We start from the raw sequence: 19,277 nt of genomic DNA, 5'->3' as shown, positions 1-19,277 counted from the left end.
TGAATCTTACTCTCTCTTAATTCTAGCTCTTTGAGAAATTGGTTGACCTTGACCTTTGCCCTGAACATACTGTTGACAGTTATGCTTGACAAGAAGAGATTATTTTTAGTGCTCTTGAATACTAATGTGCCTTTTCTTCCCATTCTCCTGTAAATGAGAAAATAATGACAGGTCGAGTATATTTCCAGTGTGTGCATTTAGACTTTCATTAATTATCACAGTTTCCTACACACAAAGTCAATATTATGCTGCACAGAAGCAGATGTGATGAGATGAGTGGGTGGGTGGCCAAGAAATGAGAGTTTGGATTATTTCACTCATAAGAGAAATTGAGGATAGATGCTCCTCATGGAAAGAAGTGTCTGTTTCCCTGAAGGAATGCGGAGTCACTTCCCAATCCCCCTTTGTGGGGGCTGTGCCAAGTACCTGTGTATTTTACCTCTCGTCAAAATCCAGATGCAGACTGTAATGTTGCCGACACATCTCCAAGCCTTCTGAAACTCCATGAGCCCACTGTCTTAGGATGTCTCTGTTTTTGGCAACCCACCCACAGAGCAGCCTACCTTTATCACTGTCAAAAGGGAGCGTTTCAGCAGGAAGATGGCAGTAATGCTCAGCTTCTTTTTTGTTGGGGTGGTATCTGGAAAAAAATGATGAACTACACCGGTTCATCTCCTAGAACAATAAGTTGCAGACACAGAAGGTTTGTCATTTATGGTAGCTTCTTTAGCACCAGAGGATTTAATGCTCTGGGAGATGCATGATGGGAAAGTTGGCGTATATATAGAAAACTGCAAGTAGAAACATTGATCTCTGAGAGCTGAATTTTATGGCTGCATCAGAAAAAAAAAGGGGAAATTATTTTTCAGTTCAGAGAGGTTGCGCTGAAATATTTTTGTTTTAGCAAAGCTATATTGATAAGCTACATGAATTAGATGTAGCTACATTAATTACATGAATCTATCTATCTATCTTTCTGTCTATCTATCTATCTATCTATCTCTAAAACATAAAAATTGGATTTATGAATATGAATATATTTACATTAACTTAATACGTAAATAAATACTTTATATAAATAAATAAAATAAATGAATAATTATAATAATATATTATCAATATAATATAATAATATACAGAATTTTGGGGTTAGTAAATGTTTTAAAGAAATTAATACTTTTTTCAGCAAGGAAGCATTAAATTGATCAAAACTCATTTACAGTGTAACAAAATATATTAATTTCAAATAAATTATGTTAATTTGAACTGAAGAATCCTTAAACATATGTCAGAGTTTCCACATGAATACTAATCAGCACAACTGTTTTCTGGCAAAGAGCACAATATACTGTAATAATAATAAATGTTTCTTGAGCAGCAGATCAGCATATTAGAATAATTTCTGAAGGATAATGTGACACTAAAGACTTGAGTAATGGCCGCTGAAAATTCAGCTTTGCAATAGCAGGAATAAATGACATTTTCAAATGTATTAAAATAGTTTTACAACATTACTGTTTTAATGTATTTTTCATCAAATAAATGCAGCCTTTGGGGATATAAAATATTTTTATGGTTTAAATGTTGTTTGCTGAGAGAGAGAGAGAGAGAGAGAGAGAGAGAGAGAGAGAGAGAGAATGCACAGATACTTTTGAATGGCTGTCAATGTGGAAAATGTATGTTGCTGCCAGATGGTGTAATTCCAACATCTACCAGTAGGGGCAAATGCTAAGCAGGAAGAACTTGACCCCTCGGTTCAGCTCCAGTAAACTAGTGACAGAGTTCAACACCATGGACAGCGCCTTAGCCTGCATCCTTTTTTTTTTCACTGCTTCTTAGACAAGGAGTTCATTTCAAACAGCACTGCAAAGTCAGTTAAGCAGTTAATGATGACCTAATGACCTACAATAAGGCGAAAAATAACTGCAAATGTAAAAGGCGTGGCTCATTTGTGGTCTCTAAGCATAGGACCACACACTGTTAAACTCAATCTGTTGTTTCAGGCAACCTATAGGAGCTCCTGCCACTCACTGTTTTGACGTCTTTGGTTCTTCCCATCAGGCACTAGTTTTCCCCTGTTCCTCCCTGTTTGATTCTTGCACAGTATCCGTCAAACTCCCGTGGCTTAGCAACACTGTATTTCCTGGTATCATCAACAAATACACACAAGCAGTGCTCCTCCCCTATACATCAAAGCTTTCAATGCCACAGCAAGTCATTTACACGTAACGAACATAATGTACTGCTTGATAAAAAGGAAAGAAATCCAGACTAAGTGCTTCCATTTGAAGATAAACATTGCGTTTAGGGATGATCTCCAGTCAGTGTCAGTGTGAGTTACATCTCAGTGCTCTCTCTTCTGTGTAAGTGCCCCTGATTCCCTTGAGGAAGGCAGTGTGTCATAGCCAGCTTTGTGCTCTTTGGCAGTTTTGACAGCCACACTGGCTCAGTAAGAGGGCTATTGGAACACTAAGCTGGTTTGCTTCAGGCCAGGGTGGAGGAAGACTGGCCCTTTGGCCTTTTAGCAGACACTACTGAATGATTCATATAGTGGGGTGGTTGTATCATCTTGAGGTAATGTTTCACAGAGTGACTTGCAGGGGTGTCACTTTTCTAGTGTCTACCGTCTGTCCCTCAAACAGTGGGGTGAAGCTGAGTAAAATATCGATTTTTGAAATGTATCGTGATCTCTATTTGATCACGATATCCCTTCTTAAAATCTCAAGAGCGATCTTTTACCTTTTTACTTTTTTCTGTGGCTTTTTATCAGCGGCACCCCCCCTGTTGCTGAACCAGCAGTCTCGTAGCCTTTTGTATGAGTTGGCTGTCTGTATTGAAAGTGATGAGATAAAAAGAGTGAGTACCACAAAATAATGGCAAGAAAACATCTTTCTATTAGGTTGTCCTCGCAGGCTGCACGCAATAACATAGAGTGATACCGGTTGTAGTCTGATTCACAGACAAATTACTCTTTTAAAACACTTATTTTTTATTAATCAGAAACATACCTTGAAATCAGTGTAGCCTGATTCATGAACAAATGACTTTTATGAGTCAATCTTTTTTAGTGAATCTAAAACATACAGTGATATCAGTGTAGTCTGATTCACAAACAAATGACTCTTATAAGTTGAACCTCTTAGTTAATCAAAAACATACAATGCAAGTAGTGTGGTCTGATTCATGAAAAAATGACCCGTATGAGTTCATTCTTCATAGTGAATCAAAAACATACAGTGCAACCATTGTAGTTCGATTAATGTAAAAATGACTTTCATGAGTCGATCCTTTTCAGAGAATCAAAACATATTCTTACAAATCAGACCTTTATATGAATCATTCAAAAAGACAAACAAATACAGAAGTTTGAAGTTTGATTGATGAGACAGACTGAATCAATCTGATTAATCCTATGAACTCAGAATCTGTCAGATAACATCAAGTTATCATTGCACTCAGTGACAAATTTGTGATAAATTTTAAAATATATATAAAAATAAAGTGCCTAAATGAATAACCAATTTGTTTGAAATGTTTTGATGTATTGTATACATGTTGTATAGATTCATGGCTTTTTTATACTCTTTAATTGGAGTTTATAATTTCATAATAATTTAATCATTTTGTAATAATTAGTTTTATAATTACAGATTGACACAAGAAATGCACTTTAAAGGTTACTTCAGTTACTCACAGAGCAGTTTTGGTTGTATTGATTATCAGATATAGAAGTTTACTTAGTTTGGGCCCTGTTGTTAATTATTTTTTAATTCATATTAAATAATAATATTTATTGCAATGTACCAAGTTAGGAGGCTTGCTCTATATTTTACAGCATAAACTGCGAAAGAATGTTTTCATGTAAATAAAATCGACATTATAACAGAAAAATGCCCAAATGAATTAGAATCAGAATTGAAACAAGAGCTTGTGAATCAGAATCAAATCAGGAAATCTATATCAGTACTCAGAAGCTATACAGTACAACACTTTATCTGTGCTTAAAATAAAGCAAGAGTCCTATAAAAATCAAGCCATCTCAGACTCCAGCCCCCCATCTCCCCAGCCACCAAGGCCACAGATTTACCTTTGACATATTGTTGTGTGACTGCAAATTACTCCCTAAGGGAGCGTGTTCATGAACACACACTCACACACACACACACATGCATAAGTCACATTTCACAATGGGGGGACACACAATAGAAAGGAGTACTGTAAGCTGGGGGTGGGTGCCAGTCTCAGTGAAGTCACCCTCTTGGAAAACCTCCCCTTAACCCCCACTTCACACCCATCTACCCGGCATCCTCTGCACCTCAGGAGTGTGGCAAGGGGGTATGGTCTAGAGGGGGTGCGGTGGAGAACAAGTACATGGCTAAGATGGAGGCTCCCAGCATGATTCCTGCCTGGCTGCTGTTTTCACAGCTTTAATTGAAGGAAGGAGGGCTCTGTTGCTTCCTTCGAGGCCCTTAGACAAACAGCTTGGTGAACACAGTCTTTCCTTGGAGGAGTGGAAGCTAAACCGGGGAAAAATGAATGTGATATTTATATACGATTTTGTTTGACAAACAGATTTTGAATAGCTGTAACTCTTTGGTTTGAACTGAAGCATTATGGTTTTTATGGATGTTTTTTTTATAGCTGGGTTTTTTTTTTAACTTTTTGATGCTACGGACACCCAAATATGGCAAGGGACTACATTCCCAAAAATTTAAAGAAAGCTATATGTGTATAAGCTATATCAGTATCTATCTATCTATCTATCTATCTATCTATCTATCTGTCTGCCATGAATAAAACTCACTTATACCATTTGAGGAAAAATATTAAGTGCTTCCAAAATTATGAATCAGCTTTGATATTGTCATTCTGCAAGTAAATTGTCAAAATATTATTTGGAAAATATATACCTTTTATGAACTTGAAAGCACATCTAAGATCAACACAATATATTTAAATTCCTGTTCAAAATTTTGGGGTTGGTAAGATTTTTTTAATGTTTTTTTAATATTATTACAGTTAAAAATAATAATAGAAAATTTATATATTTTTTATATATAGTCACTAGTGTGACATGATCATTCAGAAATCATTCTAATATGCTGATTTGGTTAATGTTGTTATCAATGTCAATAACAATATTGCTTAATATTTTGTGGAACCATAATTTTTAGATGATTTAAATTTTAGATAGATTTTTAGATGAATAGAAAGTTTAAAAGAACAGCATTTATTTGAAATCGAAATCTTTTTTCTTCTAAAATTCACAGCCCTCATTTAACCCCCTTGCAGACCCCATTTCGAAAACCCTTGGTCTATGGTATTCCACAAAAAATGTGTAGCCACAGCAAAGTCCCTTAAAGTTTTCTTCAAGCTGCCATCAAATACCATGTGTATACACATGCTTACCTACAGATATACAGTCCTTTGTGGCCTGTTGCTCAGCAACACTTCCTTGATTAAGTTAGTTGACTATGGGAGCAAGCATCCGCCTTCTGCATGGACCACAGGATCAGATCACACTAATGGATCTGGAGCCACACCCTCAGCCCCGGTCCCGCGGGTCGAGTTCCCTTCCCAGTCTTTGTCTCTCAGTCAGAGAGAATGTGTACCAGGACAACACTACTATACAATAGGGACATCTATTTTTATACATGGTGGCTTGAGAGTGATCATGGAAAACTCCCACTGTTGAATGCAGAAACGTCCCGGGAAAGACTTATGGAACACTGAAGAGTTTTCTTGAGTGCTGTTTGTTTCACCCACTGGAATGTGTTCAGATTTACTGTGAAGCTCCTTTAGACTTGTACTTTAATATGTGCTGCATTGTTAAAATAGTCCTTGTGACTTGCTTTTAAATCGTTTAGTAGGGTAAGTAGTGTTTCCATCATCATCTACCCGGGTTAGAAGCGATTCCATTAGCACTTGGCTCCCTTTAAGGAGGAGTTTCAATGGCTTTTTACCAGTGCTATACAGTGCTTGGACAATATGAAATAAACAGCAAGTGACACTTTGCCCACTCTGACCACACTTTTGAATAAGATTGACCGAAGGTCTCATCCCAGAAGGAAACATGACTTGTTAATGGCTGGAAGGCATGAAAGTCGATGACAGAAGATATGTGAGGAGCTATAGAGTGTGTCATGAGGTCTCTGCCAGCTCAGACAGAGCTATCTTGTCCTAAAAACTTGCTTTTCTTCCAGGATGGACTGAAGCAGGAGTATTAGCTTTTGTTGAAGGCGCAGCACACCAAAATCTTATACTTTTAAATTGATTCTTTTGCATTGAAAGTGTAGATTTAATCAGTTCATGCTATCCTTGGGAATCGAACCTATAACCTTTGGCATTGTTGGCACTACTGTTTTGAGGTAAAAACTAGCCATCTAATGTTTTTCCATCTTCTTTAAATAGTGCTTTTGAAGCTTTAATTTCCTTTTTTTTTCTGAAGTCAGATTTTGAGATTGTATTGTTTTTTGTTTCTAAAGTCAGATTGAACAGAGTTTGATTGTACTGGACTGTGACATTATGTCAGTTTCATTTTATAACTTAACGTCCAGAGCAATGAGGCTTTTGACTTACCTCTGTAGTTGACTGGGACATCCAGGAACACATCATGTACAAATGATATGTATCTTCAGCATCTTGAGTCACCTTTATTGTTGGGCAACACAGAATTTGTGTGATCTTCCGCCACAACTGTAGAATTGTTATTTATTTGTGTTGTTATTTAACTTGTTATTTATATCAAATATTTTTGTGAATGTTTCTTCTTTATCTTTGTTTACAGTATGAGTAAATATCTTTGCATGCATGTGTGTGTGTGTCTTGCTGTCAGTGTTGAAGTGGTGTTTCATTGAGGGTCACTCTTGATCTAGTCGCCCAGGCTCACTGACATGATGTTAATGTTATGATTGTTTTGAGTATAAATTAAAGCCGTCACAACCACTCAGCTCACCCACAGTGATATTTGGAGATCTGAATTATACTAATTACACATCTTGAACAGCAGTGGGTTTTGGTCTATCATTAGTGTCACAGTATGAGCCTTCCTCGTGTGCTTGTGTGAATAAAAGTAGCCATATAGAGAAACACACAAACTGTGCGTTTACACAGGCTACAGTGGAACGTTCCAAAGATTAGACATGGATTAGAAATTGTGTTGTTTACAAAAATTTATTCATACAAATCTTACAACACTTTTTAACATTTAAAAATGTCACCCCCTAAGGGCTTATATGTGTTAATATAGGATGATGTCACTTGCTAATATTCACTTGTCACATATATGTTTCAGGTATAGATAAAACGTTCACATTAAGGCTTTTGGCGCTTTCAGAAATGTACACAACAGGTTGTGCTGTGGCCAGGGTTCCAGTGGGTTTTCCACCCGCTGTCAAAAAACCCTCAAGCTATGCAACAAGAAACAACACAAAACCTAGTTAGGCTTCATGGGCCTTGAGCTACAATGAGTAGAGCTAAACAGAAACACGGGCTTGCCACATTTACACACATTCATCAGCTTCAACAATCCAGACAATTAATACTTTTACCATGTACACCACTTCAGTAATAGATTTGATCACAATATATGCTGGCCATGCTTTTCAGCTCTAATTAAAGAATTAGGTTTGAAACCAAGTCTCGAAAAGAAAAGGAGAGGAAAAGTAATGATGGAGTTTGTGAAATGGAACCTAATAGTTTGCAGCATTGTAGGGCCACTAAAATTGCCATCCGTGATGTGGCGATTATTTTATCGTAAGTTGTCACAAGGCACCTAAGCCAAAACCCATATCATCTTTCATAACATCATGTTCACGCACACATTCACTCGCCCACCCACCTCCCGCCCTTCCTACATGCACACGCACCCCTCGCATAACACTCTCAGAGACGCATCCATACTCACATAAAGTCTGGGGGGCAATGCCAAATTGAAGAAAGATTGATTTCATGCCTGGGACAATGGTTTACATATTGAATTAGTGGATGAATAAGACCTGATTTCCATATCAGGAGAAATATGCTGAATTCAATACAGGCTTAACCAAAATATATGGCGGGAAAAAATGACAAACAATAGATGGTTTTGCAGTGCATCCCTCCCTAAGGGTGATGGGTGTACCTCATCTATACATACAAGAAAAAGGCTATCTTCAACATGCACTAGCACTATCTGGAAATAAGGATAATGAATATGACAATGGTCACGTTGAAGTTCACAAGGACCTCCCCCTTCGCTTTTGTTGTCCTCCTCATTCTCTCAGCCTCACATTACCTCAGTCATCAGCAGCAATTACAGCTAAGCATTAACACGATTGATCTTTTAATTCTAGATCTACAGTGAGGTGATGAATGAATTAGTTAAGCATTCTTCGTCCTATCTCAGCAGAATTAAGGAGCGATCGCACTACTGAAGAAGGTTTCACAATTAAGTCATGGACGTGAAGGGACCATCCACCACATTCATTTCTTAACTGAATTTTAAAATAGTGGTGGCGTCAGATGATCATTATGTCATGCCTTGCTACTCGATACTGCTTTAGCCTAACTGCAGAGAGCACATAACAAAGCATTCACAGCTTCTGCGTTACAATAAGGCATAAGAACAAAATTTGGTCAGAAATGATGCGAAGTCACCCACAAAGGCATTGAATACATGCAAAGACCTGAGAGACCCCGTTTTACACGTTTTAGGAGCTCAATGGAGCATGCATTTGAATATAAGGGCTTCTTCAATTTGATTCATTTTGATTCCTTTTTTTTTTAATGACTCTTGCTTCCTCAGAGGCGGATCTCATGTAATTTCTGATGGAGGGACCAATACAATGAGCATGGAAACATTGGATGGATGGGAAACATAGAAGTGTAAAAGACATGCATGTATGCATTTTAAGTATAACATGCACTGGGATAAAGAAGAAAAATAAACAACAGAAAGAAAATCCACCAAGGAAAAAACAAACAAACATGTATCAATACTACAGTTACTCCAGTGTAATTTTTTTTTCATTCAGACATTCTGGTTATTGGCTCCAATCACAAACACAGGCAGGACAATCACATTCTATTCGGAGAAGACAGGTGATTTGAAGTACAGTTCACAAATGAGTGGGCTAAGAAAGAAGGAATCGTGCCAGCTACTATACATCCCTCTCCCACTCCCCCTTTTAATGGGGGAGTCACAACAGTTGAAACAGCCCTGTACTTTACAGAGTATGTTCGATACATCCCTGGGCAGACTTTGGATAAAATAAGACTCTATTCTTTTAGCAGATTACAAAAATAAGTATAACATTCAGAACTTTGATTGTCTTTTTAAAATCTATTTATTTTCTGCATATGATGATGAATTTGAAAAGATATCACGCGCATAAAGTTCAAGGTGCACATTTTTTTCTTCTTTTTTTTTTTCTCCTGATGGTTTTTGTTTTCTTTTGTTTTTAACATATAGCTATATGCATGAAACTGAAGGGTTGGTCCACAAATTATAACTGTGCGATTTCAAGTGCTTTTGTACAAAAAGAAAAACAATGTTATTAGTAAAATATTAATTTTAATGGCTTTACTTCATACATAAATACATGTTTAAAGAACACAGGCGCGATCCACTGATTAATCAGTTATATCAGAATGACTTTGATCTTAGGACTGAGTGTACACATGGAGGGGCAGTTGGGGGCAGTTTTGTCAGCGCTACAAATAAGCAAATCGACGTCCTTTGTTTTTAATTCTCTGTCTGTACCTTCTTCCCAGGACGGCTGCTAAATACTTCTTGACGGCCATCTGTTTTCGGTAGCGACTGTAAATGTCGGTGAAGATCCCATCCGAATGCCTTTTTGATAAGGTTTCCGATTCGTCCTCCTCGCTGCTTCCTCCGCTGCAAATATAAGAACTATTATTAGGCTACCGGCTGGCACAGAAAATGTGGTAACAGGTTTCAGTAGCCTACAGCATAGACGCTCTTGATCATCCAAACATATTTTTTTTATTCCATTGTTCAATAATAAATTATCGAGCATTTTTTTTCGTTAGCATTACAACGAATTATATTAGAAATCGAAAGAAGATCCAGCAGACAAGCCTCATAAATTATGCACTTTGGAATTTAAATGTATTCTGACACATTGTCTCTCGGCATTTTTTCTCTTACAATATACAACATTTTCGTATTAGCACAAGCAATTAACATCACTTTTAATTTATCGGGTACGAATTGTTCCCCATGAAATTCCACGCCCATGCGAGCCCACAGACAAAGACACAAGAAGTCGGAAAAAATAAAGACAAGAGAAAGTCAAGACAGGACAACGAGAAATCACCTCCACTGAAATTAAGAGGGGGAAAACAAAGATGACGGCAGGTAAACGCTTAAAAAATGCCCTTACCCTACGCGAACTGCCATCAGAGAATGCAGATATTTTCGTGCTGATAACTGAACCAGGATGTCCCTCAAGGCTCTATCTAATAATCCATCTGCATGCCTTTCCGTTCTGAGATAAAACGCCAAACACATAATATCAGTGATGAAATACCACAGAACACGTTTGTTGCAAAGTAATCAGCCTGATTTAGTTGTATTCTTCACTCGGCTAAACGCGTAATAGTGTTACTTTCGATTCACCTCGTAAATCTGTCAATCGATCCGTCTATCTGTCGCTCTATCTATCTATCTATCTATCTATCTATCTATCTTAAATAGTCACTTGATGCAAATATCAACAGCAACAATAACAGAAAAAAGCAAACGAAAAAAAGCTGGGAAACAAAAGGAACAGACATAGCGGAACAACATAAACTAAACATAATGACATTGATTCTCATATGGCATACAGCGGAGTGATGTGAAATAATGTAGCCTACCTTTTCTCTGGCGGATAGTATAGTGTGTACAGGTCATCCGTGAGAGATGGAGGACTTCGTATAGCAATTTGATCAGTGCCAAAAGCCAGGTCGCTTAACGAGTTTCCGTCTTCGTCAAATACGTTGTCTAGTCTGGAATTAAAAAAAAAAAAAGAAGAGAGATTGATGCATTTAATAAATCACAATTTAATCACCATAGTAATATGATGTCAATAAAAGCGTTTTAAAGGAAAGTCTAAATAAATCGCTAAATTAAGTCTACCGTAAATTATACAGTTGTCTTGCGAAAAAAATAATTAAAATACATGGTGAGATGATAAATGCTTCGTGCTTGAAGCAGATTCATGGATCTAATTGATTTTAAATAAACTGTCCTATTATTGTGGTATCTTTGTTTTTTTTTTTAAAGCATACAAATTATGACGAAGCTTGCTATATTTGGCCATATTTGCTCATTAATGAGATTTGATGGTGACTTGTGAAACGTAGGCTACTAGGTATGATTAACCAAATATAACTGACAATGTAATCTTATAGGCTAATCATCAGTAAAATAACACAACAAAAGGTCCCGCACTGAGCGTCGCATTCGTTTTTTCTTCGGTTTGTACAGTGACGCCACTGTACCGTCATCTTACGTTACAATCATTGGTTTCTCATTTTCATACAAGCTTCACTGCATCTATCTGCCTGTCCCGATGGAGAAATTCCTTCTTAGCGATACGAACGCCCTCCCACTCTGTAGCCTTGCGTAAATACTCGGGGGAAAATCTCGTTAGGCTGTTAGTGTTTGAAGTCAACAGAATAATACAACAAAGCCAATCCTTTTCCACTATAAATTTAGTAGCCAAAAAATCAAAATAAAATCCTTATCCATTATTTTTTCTGCGCCTCGACAAGATGATTCAATTCTAAACTGTTTAGACTGTAAAATAAAGCTTGTCGCAGAATATTGTCCCTTTTGAACATGAAAGAAAACCCCAAAACGTTGAGCAGAAAAGCTCATACATACCTCATCTTGGGAAAAGTCATCCCAATAGGCGTGCAGTTGGCGCTGTAGTGCATCATGATTCCGTAGATGAGCAAAGCTAAAGTCGCTTTACTAGATCTGGCCATGCTGTAAAGATACAAGAAAGTTTAAATAACTTCACAATATAAAACACTTAGCCTATAGAGTAGCCGAGATACAGTCCTGGTAAATTTACAAATTCATCGAACGCCTGGGTTGGGTTGTATTATATTCGATATAACCTAAGTAATGCGCAAAGAACTTATGTTAAGCAATCCTCTAAGATCCAGAAAGGCAAACCAGGAGTCTTTTTTTTTACTCGTTTACTCGTATTTCCCTCTCATAAGATGAAATTTGAAAAGTTTAAAGAATGCCATGCATGCGCAACAGAATCCTTCTCCCGATGAGGCAAACGATAAAACCGGTAGATAATCTTTAGAAAAGGAAAATCCAGTTGCCTGAGCGTCTTCGTATCATAATTCCTTGGTTTAAACCGAATAAAAACGTATTTGCCGGATTTTAACCTACCTATTGGAGAGTAGGTAGACAGAAATGATGTTGGATGCGACTCGGGTGCGGCTGTGATTGTATGAGAGAGATAGAGATCTTCCTCACAGCACCTCTTCCCTGAAGCGCCACCGTCCTTTGCTTATGTGCTCGTCGGTTCAACCCCTGCACTTTTATACAATAACCTAACCAATATAAACAAAATCACTTTTGCAAACAAAACCTCGGTGAAATCAGCAGCACTCGTTTGTCTACATATCCTTTTACAAAACTTTTTCTGCTGTGCTCCGATTGCCTCGGATTTTTATCCATGAATAGGAAGTCTTGGCTTTTTTTCAACAAGTCACATCAAGTATGCCACAGACGTCATCAACCCTTCCTCCCGGGATATAATATACAGTTCCTTCCTCATCGATGAACGAGTCACACACATAGGCTACACCTCCAATGGAACTTTCCTCTAAACGTAATTTCGGGAGAAAGGACAATTTGCAACTTTTTTTCAACTTGACATGACAATGTGACTGCCAATTAGGCTCACCAGTCCGTGGGTTGTCTTGAGGTCCCAAACCACATCAGTCACTCCCTACAGACACTGTCGGACTGTGCACTGATGGGACACGACAACAAAAAACGCCACATTTGTCACACGGTCACTGCTGAGCGCTGTCCAGCAGTGGGGTACTGAAATTTCATTGTAAATAAAAATAATGCAGACTTTTTTTTTTTAATCTTTTTTTCTTTTTTAAACTTGCGCTATATTTATATACTTTGTCTCTTTCGTTTTTTTTTTTATCAAGAAAACACAGTCTATTTTAGTCTCCTATGCGTCATGGCCTTTCTTTGGTGAACGGAAATTAGCTACTGCGTCTGGAATTTTTAGAATGATAGGCCTACCTAGCCATATGCTCCACTTATAACTTCAATATAAACGCTCGTTAGTTTTTCGTAGTATCAAATTCACAAAAGTAAAAGTTATTAGTCAAACGAAATACGTGATTTTGTTATGGTACTATGATCAAACTGCCTTGTGCATTTACTGGCCTGTCCGCATGCAGATGACGAGGTCTGGAGTCGTGCAGCACCGATGGAATTGGTATGAATTAATTCATGATTACGATTAGTAAACTCTGACGTCATATGACGAAACTGTAAGTCACCGCTTCGTATGTATTCTCATACTCATTCTGTGCACAGACTCACAGAGCGTGATTTTGTTGAACAATGAATCCGCGCCTTGGCTCTCTAACACCTCAAGTCTGTTTTTTTATCTCAATACTGCCCCCATGTGTTTCAGATTTGAAATTACATAGGAAACATAAAACAATTAAATATTTCCCAAAGTTAGACTTTTTATTTAAATAAACTAGGCTGTAATTAAAGCGTTTTACCTAAACATTCTATATAGCGTCATAAATAACGACAGTAGGTAGGCCTATGTTTTGTTGATGCACATTCTGTAGCGCTCGGGAACGTATTGTTGCTATAGTTACCACACAACCTCTGTTCGCGAGACTTTAAGCCTAACTTGTGTGACGTTTTGTGAAAACGCTGTTGAAAGTTGTGGTTACTGAAACTTTGATGAAATGTGGCTATATGTATATACTTGAATAATAATACAGAAATAGTAGCCTACATATGTCATCATTTTACTTCGTTTGGGTTGGTTGAATCTAAATGGGGGGTTATACCCCCAATATTCCCATAACTCGCAACATCATAATCGCATACCTCATTTGGCTACCCAAGTTACAGCATTTGGTCGTAATATTATTCCTCTAAAAGCCCTGTTCATTCGTTCACTCATTCATTCAGATATTTATGTATGCATGCATGTCCAGGCCAGCATTATTTTAATAATTGTTTTCGGATCACATAAACCATACTTGCCGTAAAAAGAGACAAACACAACTACTGTAAATTAAGTAAATGAGAAAGACTGGAAAACGTGCTTTTACTGACAGTGTGTGAGTCAAGAGGAAGAATTATTTACAGTAAAGCTATTAAGTTGTTTCCTCTGTGTACACTGCTGTAACCAATGGGATTACGGTAGATTTGTCAATTTGAGTGCAAGTATTGATGTCCCTAATTACAGCGGGAGGAAATCGTTGTTTCGTCATATATTCGTCTCCTGTGTCACTGCATATTGTGGTACTTTAAATTTCCAGCTGGTGGTTTATGGTTTCCCTTGTGGATGAACACGACCTCTCTATGACGCATATATAAGCACACATACAGCATACAAGAACCCTCACTTAAAACGGCTTCAAAATTAAAAAGAAGATTTTTTAATTTTTGGAAATTATTATTTTATATATACATAAATTATAAAACTGAAGTATCATTTATGATGAGACTATTATGCAGTGTCTTCGGGAGCTATCATGTAGTTTTTTTAAGCAGCGTATGATACAGTATTAAAATATGTTGGTTACAGTAGTAAATATGCAGTGTATTGCAGTGCAAGAAAGGTTTTACTACAAATAAAAAAAAACATGGTTACTTGTAAACTATGGTAACCACAAATTAACCATGGTTTTGCTAAACTAACTATAGTTTATCCATGGCATTTGTAGTAAAACTGGTTATACAAATGGTAATCAATATGCCAAAAAAACAACAAAAACATGATTACATTCAGTTTTATTATAATAAACCATGGTTAATTTTCGTATGGCACAATATATGCTGTATATTTGTTTACGGCATATATAGAACACGACAATATGCACATAAGTATGGAAACAAAAGTTAAATAAAAAATATAATAAATGCAAGTTATGCAGAGCCTTCATTCGGTTTACTTCTGTATAGAACAGTAATCTGTAGTGCAGTTAACCTCCACTTGATGTCAGTATTTACCAGTGGAGTGATAGTTCACTTTTAGCAGTAACACTTAAAGGGGTCATATGATGCGATTTCAATTTTTCGACGCCACAAGGAACACGGTGCGATTCATACTTTGGACCAGTGTGTGAACGACTCGCTTTGATATAGTGTAATTCTTTATCAGTAAGCTATGTAGGCTAAGTTTCCGCGACAATTTCAGCTTTTAATGATGTTTGAGAGGGATTCGTAATCAGTTGTGCAGTCTTAACAATAGACCTTTCCAGTGCGTGGTAGGTCTTGCAGTTAACCATCCACCCCAGTTTGTAGGTACTCACAACATCCGGGCATTTCACACCATTTTTGGTTGTTTACATAGAATAATTAATGAAAAAGATGTCATAACAAAGCCGAGTTCGTGCGAGCGCAAGTGCCTGAATAATTCTCCTTCAGTAATCCTTCTGTGAGCACAACCTCTGCCCCACTGGATGATGCTAACTTGACTCTTGAGTGAAGGGAATGATACCATCTTCAGCTCTCTGATCAGTTTCCTTTTGATCCTTACTTCTGTATACTACATGTTACTACCACTGAGTCACGCAGGTTATGGCCCTTTTATGGGTTTCAACCTTGTAAATGGAAAGAATCCCCAAATATGATATGAAGATTTCTGACCTCAGTGACCTGTAATAATTTCAAGATTGCAAAACCAATTTTGATGCCACACATCTATATTTTAAAAGACAAATATAGCAAAACAGACTACAGGACAGATTGCGTTTAATAAAGTAACCCAGTAATATTGTGAAATATTACAATTTAAAATAAGTCTTTTGTATTGTAATATATTGTTTTATATTGTAATATTTCAAAATGTAATTCTTGTGATGCCAAAGCTGAATTTTCAGCAGCTATTGCTCCAGTCTTCAGTGTCAGAAGAAGAATGAAGAATTTCTGAAGAATTACTTCAGAAATCATTCTAATACGCTGAGTTGATGCTCAAGATCAACATGAATATGTATGTATAGTTATTGACGGCCCTGATATTACAGTAAAAATTCTGTTGAATTTTTCACCAAAACAAGGGCCTGAAACCAGAAAATCCCCGGTTTAAGCAATATACCACACATATGATTAGCTTGTTGGATTCGTTCTGAAGTTTCCCACTCTCAGTTCAGGAACTGTCTGCGCTCCATGTCCCTTTGTGATCCTTTATTCACACACACATCAATGAGGAAGCGTAAATCACTGGGAAGATAAGGGATTTTAGCCTAAAGACTGTGTACATAGAATGACAGTGATCAGTGATGTCATTCTGAAGTTATTTCTGCACTATCATTCACTAATATGCAGTGCAGATGTTATTATGACAGGGCTGAAAGTAATACTACGTTGACTACAAACACATTGGTTAAATCTCTGTCTTTGCCAAAGATGTAACTATGTATATTCATGATTCTAACAGGGGTAGAAAGGGGTTGACTATGGCAGTTATGGGTCTATACATCCCTCATGTCCATCTTTTTCTGTTCTCCCTCACCCTTCTCTCCAGCCTTTGACAGGCAAAGCAGGTGGCTTTTGTGGTATGAATAGACTCGGAAGGAAGTTTGTCCCCCTCCTTGCTTGGCTCTGATTGGCAGCAGCAGCAGAATGCCATGGTGATTAGGCCATTCTGCAGTGCTGTGAGTCTGCCAGATCAACTACAGTGTTACACTTAATGTCCAGCAGTCAGCTCAGCCAAGCTCTGTATTTACTAACACAGCGATTTCACTGAAAACCAGAAAGTGCTACCTTAGGATGAGGATTAGAGCTCAGAGATAGTTTGGGATCAAGAATGTCGGTAGGCAGTGACATGATCAGCAAAGTATAGAAAAGTATTGTGGGTCCTTCAAAACAGCAATGAGAGAACTTTCTTCCTGCATGTCCATGGAATTGTTATTTTATAGGTTAGAAGTAGCAGACTTTGTGTAGGCTATTCTTTTTTTTTTTTTTTTTTAAGTTTAATGGAAAAAGTACAGGTTTCACTTTTAAATTCATGACCATTCCAGGCTGCATTGTGTTGTTTGTGCATGTGGTGGACATGGAATACAACAGAACTGTACAAGATCAGACTTGTATCGTTGGTTATGTAACTTCAGTGCTGGGACAGCCTGCTTTGAAGAAGCAGATTTCATTCATGTAGGCAGATCAACCCACCTGTCTGCTTTCTGCCAAAAAATCAGAAGTCACCTCCCCATTTCTTTGTTGGCGTGATATTAATGGTACAGGTGATGTGTGTCCATTTGTTAGTTCACACAATATTTATAGCTGGGGATAGTTCACACACAAAAAAATGACATAATTTCCTTGCTCTCATGTCATTCCAAACCTGTAACACACAAAAAAAGTGTATTTATTTATTTATTTTGTCTGTCAATACAATGAAAGTCAGTAGGGTCCAATGTGGTTTGGACCCCACTGACTTTCATTGTGTGAACAAAAATGGGTGAAACATTCTTCAAAATATCTACTTTTCTATCATGACAACTCTCTGAAGATTTTAGCATGGTAATGGATATGGCAATGTTTATGCATTTGGTCTTGGCAGAATAGATCTGCTACGCTGCTGAATTGCTGCTGCTGTTGGTTATTGCCATTGATTATTGTTGCTGCTGCACTGCAAGTACAGGAACTTGCTACTGCCAATACATACACTAATACGGTGATGTGAGTATTTAAGACATACTGCTGCTTAGGGCTGTCAAAAAAAATTTGAATTTCAAATATTCGTCGTATTTAAAATAAAAATCCACATTCGAATGCAAAAACGTTGTATTTGAATTTTAGGTGTGCGTTAAGGAGGCAGCCTTATCATCTATCATGACAACTCTCTGAAGATTTTAGCATGGTAATGGATATGGCAATGTTTATGCATTTGGTCTTGGCAGAATAGATCTGCTACGCTGCTGAATTGCTGCTGCTGTTGGTTATTGCCATTGATTATTGTTGCTGCTGCACTGCAAGTACAGGAACTTGCTATTAAGTACAAAATTCAAATTTAGTTTTTCAGCCATTTTGACAGCCCTTCTGCTGCTGCACAAGTAGTGTATATATATAATAACCAATACGCATGTTTTGGCGGGGTTCCCCTGGTAAAATTCGCATTCCAGGGGCTAAATATCACGTTAGTGGGGTCGTTTTACAACCCGCGGCAACAGTGTTAAAGCAGCCTAGCAGATCTATACAGGTGGAGCTGGGGAAGGTTGAGGGTTTCAGAGGAACTCTGAAAGTGTGCTGATAAATGCTCTAGTGAATGCTATCCAGCCATTTAAATGTAAAAGCAGTGAGCTCATTGGCTGCATATGCAACATGAACCAATCAGCTTGTACCAAGTACTTTAACACTGTGAATATCATCAGTTTGTGTTAACGACCCATCAGCCTGCGCCATCTAGAGTTTTATTACATAACTTGTCATTTGTGTTCCATAGAAGAAAAAGTTATACAGGTTTGGAACGACATGATATGGGTGCTTATCAATACTCAAATTGATGCTTCATCATTTCCTTGCACCTCCATTCTCCAGCCTGTGACCCGGATATCGATATCAAAGTTAGCTATCTTGAAGGTAGGGGTGTGCCATATCATACCGTCCACGATAATACCGGTATAAATTTTTACATGATAAAAAATGTGTCATATTGCGATATCAGTGATATAGCAACGCGATGATGTATGGCGGGTATACTTTCCCTAGCGCGCACAACAACACCACAAACCGCAATAGATATCATACCGTCCACGATAATACCGGTATAAATTTTTACATGATAAAAAATGTGTCATATTGCGATATCAGTGATATAGCAATGCGATGATGTATGGCGGGTATACTTTCCCTAGCGCGCACAACAACACCACAAACCGCAATAGATGTGTTCGACTTGAAGCAGCGCTGCGCAGACTGATTGGTGTATGACATCAAAGTATCGAGAGCGGCTCTAGAGCATATTCGAGCGCACACTCTTACCTTCAAAAATAGGCGAGGCGCATATCTTTAGCGAAGCGGTGCAGAGAGCTGCTTCTGGGACGCTTCT

At 37.7% G+C, this 19,277-nt stretch overlaps 1 protein-coding gene across 2 annotated transcripts; it reads right to left on the bottom strand.

The window, feature by feature from the left end:
- Positions 1-9,473: 9,473 nt before the first annotated feature.
- On the bottom strand, positions 9,474-12,773 carry LOC107664073 (glucagon family neuropeptides-like). 2 transcript variants are annotated; one of them, XM_016454521.1, is made up of 5 exons: positions 12,398-12,773; positions 11,873-11,977; positions 10,861-10,992; positions 10,386-10,490; positions 9,474-9,877 (listed from the first exon to the last, which is right to left on the bottom strand). In XM_016454521.1, exons 2-5 carry the CDS (start codon positions 11,974-11,976, stop codon positions 9,694-9,696), a joined length of 525 nt encoding a protein of 174 aa, XP_016310007.1. In that variant the 5' UTR covers position 11,977; positions 12,398-12,773; the 3' UTR covers positions 9,474-9,693. The 2 variants fall into 2 exon arrangements, with proteins under 2 accessions (XP_016310007.1, XP_016310008.1); XM_016454522.1 differs by lacking the exon at positions 10,386-10,490 and having other exon boundaries at positions 12,398-12,769.
- Positions 12,774-19,277: the final 6,504 nt, after the last annotated feature.

This window comes from Sinocyclocheilus anshuiensis, unplaced genomic scaffold (assembly GCF_001515605.1).
Source record: "Sinocyclocheilus anshuiensis isolate Anshui unplaced genomic scaffold, SAMN03320099.WGS_v1.1 scaffold23, whole genome shotgun sequence".
Classification (NCBI taxonomy): Eukaryota; Metazoa; Chordata; class Actinopteri; order Cypriniformes; family Cyprinidae; genus Sinocyclocheilus; species Sinocyclocheilus anshuiensis.
The sequence above is the reverse complement of the archived record's forward strand: the minus strand, read 5'-3'. Positions and strand labels throughout refer to the sequence as shown.

Coding starts and splice junctions, on each gene's coding strand:
- LOC107664073 (XM_016454521.1), bottom strand. CDS start 11,976: ATGGCCAGATCTAGTAAAGCGACTTTAGCTTTGCTCATCTACGGAATC. Junction 10,993..11,872: donor ATGACTTTTCCCAAGATGAG/GTATGTATGAGC, acceptor TTTTAATTCCAG/ACTAGACAACGTATTTGACG. Junction 9,878..10,385: donor CTGATGGCAGTTCGCGTAGG/GTAAGGGCATTT, acceptor TTATATTTGCAG/CGGAGGAAGCAGCGAGGAGG.